At 39.8% G+C, this 12,746-nt stretch overlaps 1 protein-coding gene across 1 annotated transcript in view; it reads right to left on the bottom strand.

The window, feature by feature from the left end:
- Positions 1 to 12,746, bottom strand: part of LOC124608554 (RNA helicase aquarius) — a 339,510-nt gene that overhangs the window by 7,776 nt on the left and 318,988 nt on the right. Inside the window, exon 26 of the mRNA XM_047139996.1 lies at positions 9,011 to 9,187. Coding sequence (XP_046995952.1) covers positions 9,011 to 9,187 — 177 coding nt within the window. The remainder of the gene's footprint in view (positions 1 to 9,010; positions 9,188 to 12,746) is intronic.

The following is a 12,746-nucleotide window of genomic DNA, read 5'->3' as shown; positions in this document are numbered from 1 at the left end:
TACAGTGTGTTCGAAAATTCCTGTTACAAACTTCTAGGACTTGTAGAGGGGAGTGAGTATGTAATCAATGTCTGGAAATGTACCGTTTCCCTTCTATGACAGTTTCAAGTCAAATGTGTAACTCATCCACTTCTCCTTGAGGAACTGAATTAGGCATGTTGCAGAACGATTATTAGGTAACAATTCAAAAACAAACATAACAAAAATTCATTTTTTCACTTAAGCACATTTGTTTCTATTAACACTCAAAAATTAGATGTTTACAGTACTCCAAAACAAAAAATAGCATACCATACTGTACATACGGAACAGTACTGATGCATTCTAACAGTGGGTTGATGTGGTGACCACCAATGTTGTTATAGACAAGTATCTATGAAGCAGGTTCTTGTACGCTCTCTCCTTCCACTTGGTCTCTCTTCAATTTCTAGTGAAGTGACCAGAACTTGTGCCAGCACATCTTCCTCTGTTTCTGCAAGAATTAAACTTTGCATATGACCCACAAGAAGTAGTCCATAGGAGTTAAATCCAGTCATTGTGGCGGCCAAACAGTTGGAACACCTTGGCCTATCCATCTTTCACCATATCATCTGTTGAGATGCCTCTGAACCACATGTGAGAAGTGAGGTGGAGCACCATCATGCAGAAATTGCATTGCCTGATGGACATTCAGTGGCATAGATCCCAAGAACCAGGTTTAATATTTTTGCAGGAAGATGAAGTATGAAGGAGCAATCAGCTTGAGTGGAAGGAGGTATGACCATTCAGAATACCTGTCCACATGTTAATACCAAACCAGTGCTGAAACCCCTGAACATGTGTGGTACGAGGGTTTTCATCTCCCAAGACATGTCTGTTTCACGAATTAAGAAGACAGTTCGTAGTGAACTCACATTCATCTGTGAACAGAACTCAATGTAGAAATGGCTGTGTTGATGTCGCAGTGCAGGAACCATATGCCATAGGCAATGCATTGTGGAAAATTGGGTAGACCAATAGCATGTACCCTTTGTAAGTGGTACAGATGTAGTTGCTCAAGCACACTGTCCCACACGATACTGTGAGTAACACCCATTGTACATGCAATTGTTTGAGTGCTTAACAGGTCTTCTTCAGCATGATACACTACATCTTCTTCAAATTCAGGCCATTGCCATGACGCCCTCTCATGATGAAGGTAACTGTTTCTCAAAGCCACTGCATAACTGGGGAAAAAGTTTGTGTAATGGCATGCTGCATAGCAGAAAGCATTCATGATACAGCCAACTATCAGTGCTTCCCTTACGTCCAGCTTTGCTATACACAACGAGCACGTCTGAATACTCTGAAAATGTGTACCAAACTATGTTTACTGTATCAGATATGCATACGCATTGAATAGGTCTCACAGCAAGACAAACATTAAGTGACAGTGAGTGATTACCTGATGTGGTACACGTCATCCTGTCTACAATATTGCGTACCAGGACAAGTAACTCTGAGACCTTTCTCTTTCCCTCAGCAGACATGGACGCATTACACACACGACTACAGTCTCAGGCAACTGAAACCACACTGTGGTTATAGTTGCCTGAGACTACAGTCATGTGTGTGAGTTGCGTTTGCGTGAGTGTTTATGTGTGTATACTGTTGATATAGTTCAAAACCGATTGCTTAATTCCTTTTCCTTTTTTTTCACCACAATATATTTTACACATTTACCAACTGATCCATTAAATCACAAATCAGATGGCAAGGTAGAGAGAACTGTGGCTACATTCAGTCAACAGATGCAATTTCCACTCTGCTCCCTCCATAAAAAATCAGCACTGAACTTATTTCTCAGTATGTATCAGACTAAGCCAGTGAATGAGTGCAGCAGAGTTACTACATGACAGACAGCATTTAATGTATTTGTGCACTTAATGTTACCTTTTGACTCAAAATAATTTTTCCCTAGTTGGTCTAGGTTCAGTAGGTACACCACAAAATGAATACAGCAATGGGAAGTGCTTGGTAGTCTGTACATAATGGGAGGAGTAAAAGTAACAGCTCACTGCCAGAGTTATCAGTAGGCACATATGTAAGACTGATGATGTTCTATAGAGCATACTACACAATACATATACACATTCATGTGCACGAACACGTACTACTACATGGTTACACTGCGCCAGTCAATTACATTTAAATGTAAAATTTTGCACTTCGCAAAACGAAAAAACATAGTATCCTATATCAGTGAGTCTCTGTTGGAATCAATAAACTCATAAAAATACCTAGGCATAACACTTTGTAGGGATATGAAATGAAATAATCACTAGGTTCAGTTGTGTATAAAGCAGGTGGCAGACTTCACTTTATTAGTAGAATACTAGGGAGTTCTAAAATATCACTCAAGTGTGTGGGACCTGTACCAGATAGGACTAACAGGGGATATTGTATGCATATAGAGAAGGGCAGCACGAATGGTCACAGATTTGTTTACTCTGTGGGAGAGTGTCAAGAAATACTGAAGGAACTGAACTGGCAGGCTCTTGCAGATAGACGTATCACGAGGAAGTGCATTAACGAAGTTTCAAGAACCAGCTTTATATGATTACTCTAGAGATATACTACATCCTTTACATATCGCACACAGAGACAGTGAGGATACGATAATTACTGTATGTACATAGGCATTCAAACAATCATTCAACCTGTGCTCCACACATGAATGGAACAAGAAGAACCCCTAATAACTGGTACAATGGGACATACCTACTGCCACATAGCTCACTGTCGTTTGCAGAGTATAGATATAGATCTAGATTACACCAGACTACAACTCAAATTGATTGAGGGGCTGTATCAGCAGAAGTGTGTGAGAAAAGAGTGGAAGGAACAGTGGCTGACAGCTGGGACATAGTGGCAGCAAGTGCACAGGGTAGGAACGTTGCATCTGTGAACTTATTCTGACACAGGCTGAGAGAATTGTGTGTGGTATTCAGTGACTTGGAGCAGTGAACTGAGAGGGGAAGATGGAACAAAAGAGGAGGGATACTGTGGACAAGATGGTTTAAGTGCAGAATGAAGTGAAGTGGGGTGCTTGGGGCAAGGGTGAAGGTGGGTGTGGGACAAAGCTAGCATAAACTGGGGGCTAAAAACAAGTGTTGAATGGACATTTCCCATCTACATACTTCAGAAAAGTTAGTGTTGGTGGTAGGAAGGATACAAAAGGCAAGGGTTGTGAATCACTTACCAATGTTGTGCTCAGCAGTGTGTTCTACTAATGAGTGGTCAGCTCTGCTGCTGTTTGGTGATGGACATTCACTTGAATGGATCACTTGGTGGTGGTCATGCCCACATAAAAGTGTGTGCAAAAGTTACACCAGAGATGGTATCTGACAGTACTGCTTTTACAGGTATCCTACCTCTGGACAGGATAGGACTTGTCTGTGACATGACTGAAATAAAATGTGCAGGATAGTTACAAAGGGCAGATCTTGCACCCTGGGTCTTCCACAGGCCTATGGACCATGTGACAAGGGGTTGAGAATAGGTGTAGCATAAAGATGGACCAGCAATTTCTTAGAGTGAATGGTGCCAGAATACCACTTTGGCAAGCGGGCAAGCGACAGGGGTGGGAAGGATTGTGGGTAGAATGTTCTTCTGAACTGTGACCCTCAGTTTCATACAACTAATTTGTAGAACATATACAACTGCCCCCCCCCCCCCCCCCCTGAACCATGGACCTTGCCACTGGTGGGAAGGCTCGCGTGTCTCAATCATACAGATAGCCGTACTGCAAGTGCAACCACAATGGAGGGGTATCTGTTGTGAGGCCAGGCAAACATATGGTTCCTGAAGAGGGGGATCAGCCTCTTCAGTAGTTGCAGGGGCAACAGTCTGGATGATTGACTGATCTGGCCTTGTAACATTAACCGATACGGCCTTGCTCTGATGGTACGGCGAACAGCTGAAAGCAAGGGAAACTACAGCTGTAATTTTTCCCGAGGGCATGCAGCTTTACTGTATGGTTCAATGGTGATGGCGTCCTCTTGGGTAAAATATTCTGGAGGTAAAATAGCCCCCATTTGGATCTCCAGGAAGGGAGTACTCAGGAGGACGTCGTTATCAGGAGAAAGAAAACTGGCGTTCAACGAATCGGAGCATGGAATGTCAGATCCCTTAATTGGGCAGGTAGGTTAGAAAATTTAAAAAGGGAAATGGATCGGTTAAAATTAGATATAGTGGGAATTAGTGAAGTTCAGTGGCAGGAGGAACAAGACGTTTGGTCAGGTGAATACAGGGTTATAAACACAAAATCAAATAGGGGTAATGCAGGAGTAGCTTTAACAATGAATAAAAAAATAGGAGTGCAGGTAAGCTACTATGAACAGCATAGTGAACACATTATCGTAGCCAAGATAGACACGAAGCCCACACCTACAACAATAGTACAACTTTATATGCCAACTAGCTCCGCAGATGACGAAGAGATTGAAGAAATGTATGATGAGATAAAAGAAATTATTCAGATACTAAAGGGAGACAAAAATTTAATTGGCATGGGGGACTGGAATTCGATAGTAGGAAAAGGAAGAGAAGGAAAAGTAGTGGGTGAATATGGAATGGGGCTACGGAATGAAAGAGGAAGCCGCCTGGTAGAATTTTGTGCAGAGCATAACTTACTCATAGCTAACACTTGGTTTAAGAATCATGAAAGAAGATTATATACGTGGAAGAGGCTTGGAGACACTGGAAGGTTTCAGATAGATTATATAATGGTAAGACAGAGATTTAGGAAACAGGTCTTAACCTGCAAGACGTTTCCAGGGGCAGTTATGAACTGTACAATAAAACTGAAGAAACTGCAGAAAGGTGGGAATTTAAGGAGATGGGATCTGGATAAACTTAAAGAACCAGAGGTTGTAGAGAGTTTCAGAGAGAGCATTAGGGAACAATTGACAAATTCAGTGGAAAGAAATACAGTAGAAGAAGAATGGGTAGCTCTGAAAGATGAAATAGTGAAGGCCACAAAGGATCTCGTAGGTAAAAAGATGAGAGCTAGTAGAAATCCGTGGGTAACAGAAGAGATATCGGATTCCATTGATGAAAGGAGAAAATATAAAAATGCAGTAAATGAAAAAGGAGGACAATTGTCTCAAAAATGAGATCGACAGGAAGTGCAAAATGGCTAGGCAGGGATGGCTAGAGGACAAATGTAAGGATGTAGAGGCACATATCACTAGGGGTAAGATAGATACTGACTACAGGAAAATTAAAGAGACCATTGGAGAAAAGAGAACCTCTTCTATGAATATCAAGAGCTCAGATGGAAAACCAGTTCTAAGCAAAATAGGGAAAGCAGAAACGTGGAAGGAGTATATAGAGGGTTTATACAATACTTGAGAGCAGTATTATGGAAATGGAAGAGGACATAGATGAAGATGAAATGGGAGATATGATATTGTGTGAAGAGTCAGACAAAGCACTGAAAGACCTAAGACGCAACAAGGCCCCGGGAGTAGACAATATTCCATTAGAGCTACTGATAGCCTTGGGAGAGCCAGCCATGACAAAGTTTTTCCATCTGGTGAGCAAGATGTATGAGACAGGTGAAATACCTCCAGACTTCAAGAAGAATATAATAATTCCCAGCCCAAAGAAAGCAGGTGTTGACAGGTGTGAAAACTGCCGGACTATTAGTTTAATAAGTCATGGAAGCAAAATACTAACAAAAATTCTTTACAGACGAATGGAAAACCAGGTAGAAGCCAACCTTGGGGAAGATCAGTTTGAATTCCGTAGAAATGTTGGAACATGTGAGGCAATACTGACCCTACAACTTATTTTGGAAGATAGATTAAGGAAAAGCGTACCTATTTTTCTAGCATTTGTAGACTTAGAGAAAGCTTTTGACAATGTTGACTGGAATAATCTCTTTCAAATTCTGAAGGTGACAGGGGTGAAATACAGGGAGAAAAAGACTATTTACAATTTGTACAGGTACCAGATGGCAGTTATAAGAGTTGAGGGTCATAGAAGGGAAACAGTGGTTGGGAAGGGAGTGAGACAGGGTTGTAGCCTATCTCAAATGTTATTCAATCTGTATATTGAGCAAGCAGTAAAGGAAACAAAAGAAAAATTTGGAGTAGGAATTATAATCCATGGAGAAGAAATAAAAACTTTGGGGTTTGCCAATGACATTGTAATTCTGTCAGAGACAGCAAAGGACCTGGAAGAGCAGTTGAACGGAATGGACAGTGTCTTGAAAGGAGGATATAAGATGAACATCAACAAAAGCAAAACGAGGATAATGGAATGTAATCGAATTAAATCAGATGATGCTGTGAGGATTAGATTAGCAAAGTAATAAAGTAATCTATTACTTTGCTATTTGGGGAGCAAAATAACAGATGATGGTCGAAGTAGAGAGGATATAAAATGTAGACTGTCAATGGCAAAGAAAGTGTTTCTGAAGAAGAGAAATTTGTTAACATCGAGTGTAGATTTAAATGTCAGGAAGTCCTTTCTGAAAGCATTTGTATAGAGTGCAGCCCTGTATGGAAGTGAAACGTGGATGATAAATAGTTTAGACAAGAAGACAATAGAAGCTTTTGAAATGTGATGTTACAGAAGAATGCTGGAGATTAGATGGGTAGATCATGTAACTAACGAGAAGGTACTGCACAGAATTGGGGAGAAGAGAAATTTGTGGCACAACTTGACTAGAAGAAGGGATCAGTTGATAGGAAATGTTCTGAGGCATCAAGTGATCACCAATTTAGTACTGGAGGGCAGCGAGGAAGGTAAAAATCGTAGAGGGAGACTAAGAGATGAATACACTAAGCAGATTCAGAAGGATGTAGGTTGCAGTAGGTTCTTGGAGAAGAAGAAGCTTGCACAGGATTGAGTATCATGGAGAGCAGCATCAACCCAGTCTCTGGACTGTAGACCACAACAACAACAACAACAACAACAACAACAACATACAATTGCAACTACAAGAACTGTGTTTCATTGAACTTTATTGTATTTGATCAATTTATATAATATGCTGTGTCTGCCAGGACTCAATAAACTTTCAGTGGCAGTCCACCTTTGTACTGAACCTATGAGGGTTGCTCAGAAAGTAATGCATCACTCTGCCGAAAACAGTACTACGAATCCGAAACATTATATACGTGTTATTTGAAGTCTCCTGAGTGAGCACGCTAAGTTTCCAGCATTTCTGACATATAGTGTAACTGCAGGACAGTTTCAAAATGGTGTCTGTAAGTCATGTATGTTAAGAGGCAATGTGCCATCATTGAATTTCTCACTGTAGAGAAAGAAACTGTGTGGAATAATCACAAATGTTTGTGCAATGTATATGGAGCACCTGCTCTTGACAGAAGTACAGGTAGTCACTGTGCATGGAGGGTGAGGTTGTCAGAAGGTGGATCAATGGAGCTCCACGATTCGCAGTGGTCAGGGAGACCATCCACGGCTGTCACACCTGACGTGTTGTAGTGGGCTGATGTTGTCACTAGCCATTAAAGGATGCCATTCATGGAGGATGGTGAGGTGGCGATTCACACAGTGAAGTGCTGGTTCCGCCACCAGGGCAAGGACTGGGACTGACAGGGCACGTATACCCTTGTTTAGTGCTGGAGGAAGGCCATAGAATGGGATGGAGATTATGTGAAAAAATAGGGTGTGTAAATAAAACACCATTCTTTCGTGTGTGTAAATCTAATTATGTTCAATAAAGAATTGTGGAAGGAAAAAAAAAGCAGTACTTTACTTTCTGGGCAACCCTCGTAAAACATGAAATGTTTATCGTACATACTATACTTACAATGAAAGCCTCAACAAAGGTCAGCATTAGATTCTAGCCATTTTAAACCCTGCTGGAATTGACACTAAAGATCTTTGAATTTAACTCTGAACACTAAGCACTAAACATGCATCTTATTTCTTCATATGACTGCACCAACATACCAACATTGAAACTATTACTATGCAAAGCATAATATAAAGCTTTTCATAGTGTTGCTTAGTAGAACAAATTTGTCAGTATTATTGTGGAAACCACCACCACATGACTTTCATAATATAATCTGATCACTGTAGTGAATACTGCCTGAAATTGACATCATACTTTCATTTAAAGATATATTTGCTATAATTGCTAATGGCGGTAATATTTCTAATGACATTAAATCAGATTAGTGTACAGAATGTGGTTGCAAAATTTCATTGCTCCACGAATATTGCATGACTCCAGACTGAATATCGTCATACTGGTTTACATACTGAATAACGTAAAATAAATTTCTTGAGCTATCACCAACAGTCTTTGGCACTGGCAACAGGAATAAAAATACTGACTGGATCTATATCATCTAAGTAGGAACTTCCTGGAAAGTTCACAGGTTTTAAACTCCAAACTATTCTTGTTTCTGTGTCTGTTAAACATGCACTTTCTGTGAATCACAGAAAGACATTTACTTTTTTTTTTTTTTTTACTTTTATAATGAAACACAATTTTCTGGCCAATCAGTTTTGCAGCAGCTGATAACTGACAATTTATGGTATAATGGAAGCATGTTCTCCTGTTACATTAAAAAGACAAATTATTCAATCTTGTTGCTTCTGGTCTGGACAGAGGCTTCATAATGCATTGAAAGACAAATTGAGAAAGCTACCACTACATTCAATTTAATGTATGTGTGATTTCACTTCCATTTCCAATAGGTTCTACTACATACAAAATAATAATGGCAATAATGACAATTTTCTTAAGTGTTGCAGAGGGGAAAAAAAAGGGGGGGGGGTTAGTGACAATATTTATGCACACTTCTAGTATTCTCAAGTAGTATAAATTACCATCATGCTCACTTATTAAAATATTTTCTAAAAACATATCAAAATCATTTACTTTTACAGTATACCTAACACCAATTAATGGGCTTCTCCCATGATTTATTATTCAAACACAAACATTTTCGGCTATATATTTTAAAGCATTTGCTGAATACACAAGGAATGCTGAAACACTCACATAAAAAGCAGACTTCAAGGCGTGAACTTTCTGTATGTAAAAATCATATACAAATGTGGCCATCTGTGCCATGTCTGCCATCTCAACAGGAGTTCCTGAAGGTGGTTGATCATTTGAACGCTGAGTTGGATAGGTCTCATGTGGAGCCAAGTACAGCTTCAACGGCCTCTGCATAAGCTGTAACACAGAAGATGAATATTCAAGATAAAAGCGTCAGTTAGTCTATCATATTTTTCATTGCGAATCATGTAAATGACAGTAGATATCTTTTTGCATTTTCAACACAAACTTTGAATCAATGTACTGCATAACCTTTACTTAAGAACAAGCTGGCTATTAGATTTTTCATTTTATACAGACCTATGAACAACTGGATTAGTCACACTTAATTAGCAGTGTCTAGCACCCCTCTTCACACAAACAATAACAGTGAAATATCCTGGTAAGTATTCCAGGAGAGTGTTGGGGTGCCATCAAGGTTCCTGTCATACTAACCACTGCCAATACTCATAGTTGAAACCAAGCTGCACACCTAACATTTGGTGGTATGGAAGATGTATTCAGTAAAATTGCGGTAAGATTATCTGAAGGCCAATGAATGCACCTCAGCATCATGGAGTGCTCCTCAAACAATTACAATATAATCTGAAAGTGCAGTTATAGCTTAATAGCTTCAAATGCTAGTAGTATTCTGTACAGATTTTCCATTCTGGATCTGGAAGCACAAATGGGGAAGTTTTATTGTAAAAGTAAGAGTCTGTATTAGACAAACTTTACCCATTAAATATTTGTAGTGAAAATAGAAACAGATAGCAAACATATCACGTCCTTTACATGGTGGTGCTTCATCAGGATCATATGATTTCAGCTTACCTGGACTTTAAACAGGTGTATTCCCGCTGAAAGGTCTACGTTTGTCTGAGGATCAAATGGAACCAGAGATATGATTTTGATTCAGGCAGTTTATTGAATGAAGGTGACTTGTGGTCTTATTGTTGCTCTAAAGGAGAGTTGTGGATTTTGGAATTCAGTGGCAGCTACACCGAAGACAACGGTGGTAAGTTTATAGTTTGACTGCTGGTTTTCAGGCTGCTTATAAATAAGTGACTGAGTATGAGTTGTGCGGTGGGGTAGCATTTAGTAGATGACAGAGCAGAATCGCTTGATGCTCTCAGAACCTGTAATTAGTACTCAGATATTTGCAAACCATTAAACACGATACATGCAACACACAGAGCATAGCAATAGCTACACAGGATGGAAGAGGACTGCTCTGTTAAAACCTGACTGTCACAGGGACACTGGCAAACACAGCAGAGCCTCACACCTGACGCAGTGGGCCTGTCAGGTGCCTCAGGCTCCACTCTGCTTAGTACAGTACATCTTTCGATGGTATTTTTGTAATACAATCACAGTCACATTAAGCTTGCTGACATAACACATATACTGTGGATGAATGTGCCCTCTAAATGTGGTCTCACATTGTTGAGGTATTACCAGTTTAGCCTCGGTAGCAGTTCTGGCTTCTTAAATCTTTTGCTGTAGATTTCTTGCAGTCCACTGCCATTGTCACTTTGTCATTGTCAGTTGTGTCCACAAATGCATTCTTTATCAAAAAACTCCTATAATGCTGGGTAACCAGTATTAAAATTTTATTCTTCTGACACCATCAGGTTGTTGTTCATCACTGAAACTTGTGGTTTTTTAAGTTTACAATGTCACACAATCCCAATGATAGATGCTACAAGATCCATTTGATTGAAAACCATTCATATTAGTATTATGTGACAAAGTAAATCTCACTGTTCTTACCGAAATATGAATTAGCAGTCAATTTTAATAATGGACATAGAGCGATGATGAAATTTCTTAAGAATTAGTAATAAAAACTCTGCTGAAGGTGAAGTTGCAAAAAAAAAAAAAAGTCAATATGTTGATCAAGATACAGTACCTGATTTCACGTACACCAGCGTAAACTTAATCAAAAAATACAAATTAATTCATAGTGCTGCACTGTACACTGTACTAAATAGAGTGGACTGTCTGGCCGCCTGTGGGCCCACAGTGTCAGGTGTGAGGCTCTGCTCTGTCTGCCAATGGCCTCATGGCTGTCAACATGTTAATATGTGATTTGTGGACTATTTGACTTCTAAGAGTTCCAGTATTATTTAAACACACAGTGACAATGTATTTAATTCATTAAACAACAAATTTCAGGCTGAAGGTAAAATCTTCTGGGTTGTTAGGCCGCGTCATATTTTCCCTAAAATAACTGATGTTTCGACCCTTCTGCTGGGATTTTATTCTGGATATTCTGGTATCCAAACTGCTAGAACACTGTCAGAGACCAGTGTTGTGTTCTCTTATAAAGGGGAGTTTTCCTGCATTTGTGATGGAGAAGTGGGAATATTGGTTTAAATTCTTGTAGCTACCATTGGTGGGCCATCGTCATAGGCTAATACTCCCACACTGCTGCAGAAGAAGGCGTGTTATTGGCTTTTGCATACTATTGGCGGTCCATCATAATCGGATAGAAAGGCGCTATTCCACACTTATGCTGGATAATGGTTATTGGTTGAAATTCCTCCTACTGCTATTGGTTGGCAGTCATCATTGGCTAGATGAGAAACGGACAGAGCAAGAGAGGGGGAATGTTTACTCAAAACATTATTGTCCACGGAGGTAACTTGCAACACATTTTTTATGTTGCTTGCACATTGTGGATGCATATTCACTTCCTTGATGGCAGAGAGCCATGATGCCGGAAGCCTGTAGCCATCCTCTCTATTGAAATTACATGAATTCTTGGAAATTTCAACCATTTCTCGGACCTTTCTTCTACAAGTGTTTATTTCCTAAGCCAGCACATGTACGTTATTACAATCAATGTCAGAGCCACAGTTCTCATTATGTTCCGCTGCTGTCGATTTTAAATTTTGTTTTAGCCATGTGTGCTGTTCATGTTTCTTAATGCATTCTTTAACAGTTCTTCCCATTTTGCCTATATGTGCTTTGCCACAGCCACATGTCACTTGATAGACTCATACATTGTGGAGGCAATCAGGAGCATCCGTTTTTGGTGGAAAAAATCTTTTATTTTGTTTTGGCTACAGAAAGATGTCTGGATACTGTTTTTCTTTAGAATTCTGCTTATGCGCTCATTGACCCCAGAAATGAACGGTAATGTAATGGAGTGAGAAGGTGGTTCCTCATCATTCTTATTAGTGTGATTAATAAGCCCTGTCAATTGAACAACTATTATAGCCATTTGCCTTCAATGTCCTCCTTAAAAAAATTGAACTCTGATTCCAAGTTGTCGTCATTGCTGACATGGAAGGCACATGAAGACAGAGTGTTGAGCACTGCTTGCTTCTGGGTTGGGTGGTGGTGCGAAGTGGTATTTAAATACCTATTTGTGTTAGATGGATTTCTATACACTCTGCAACCTAGAGTTTTACCATATCTTCTGTATACCACCACATCTAGGAATGGGAGACTGCCTCACTCAACCTCCAAGGTAAATTTCATTCAAAAATTTATGGAATGTAATAAGTTCTTCGCTGTGTGGCCATATAACACGTGTATTGTCCACATAACGGAGCCAACAAGAAGGCTTCAAAGGAGCACTACTTAATGCATGTTGCCCAAAATGTTCCATAAAAATGTCAGCTCAACTGACGATATGGCTGAGCCCATAGCAAGGCTGTCAGCTTGTTCATAGAATTCACCATTGTAT

Source organism: Schistocerca americana, chromosome 1 (genome assembly GCF_021461395.2).
Source record: "Schistocerca americana isolate TAMUIC-IGC-003095 chromosome 1, iqSchAmer2.1, whole genome shotgun sequence".
NCBI classification, from domain to species: Eukaryota; Metazoa; Arthropoda; class Insecta; order Orthoptera; family Acrididae; genus Schistocerca; species Schistocerca americana.
This window is presented reverse-complemented; position numbering and strand designations above follow the sequence as displayed.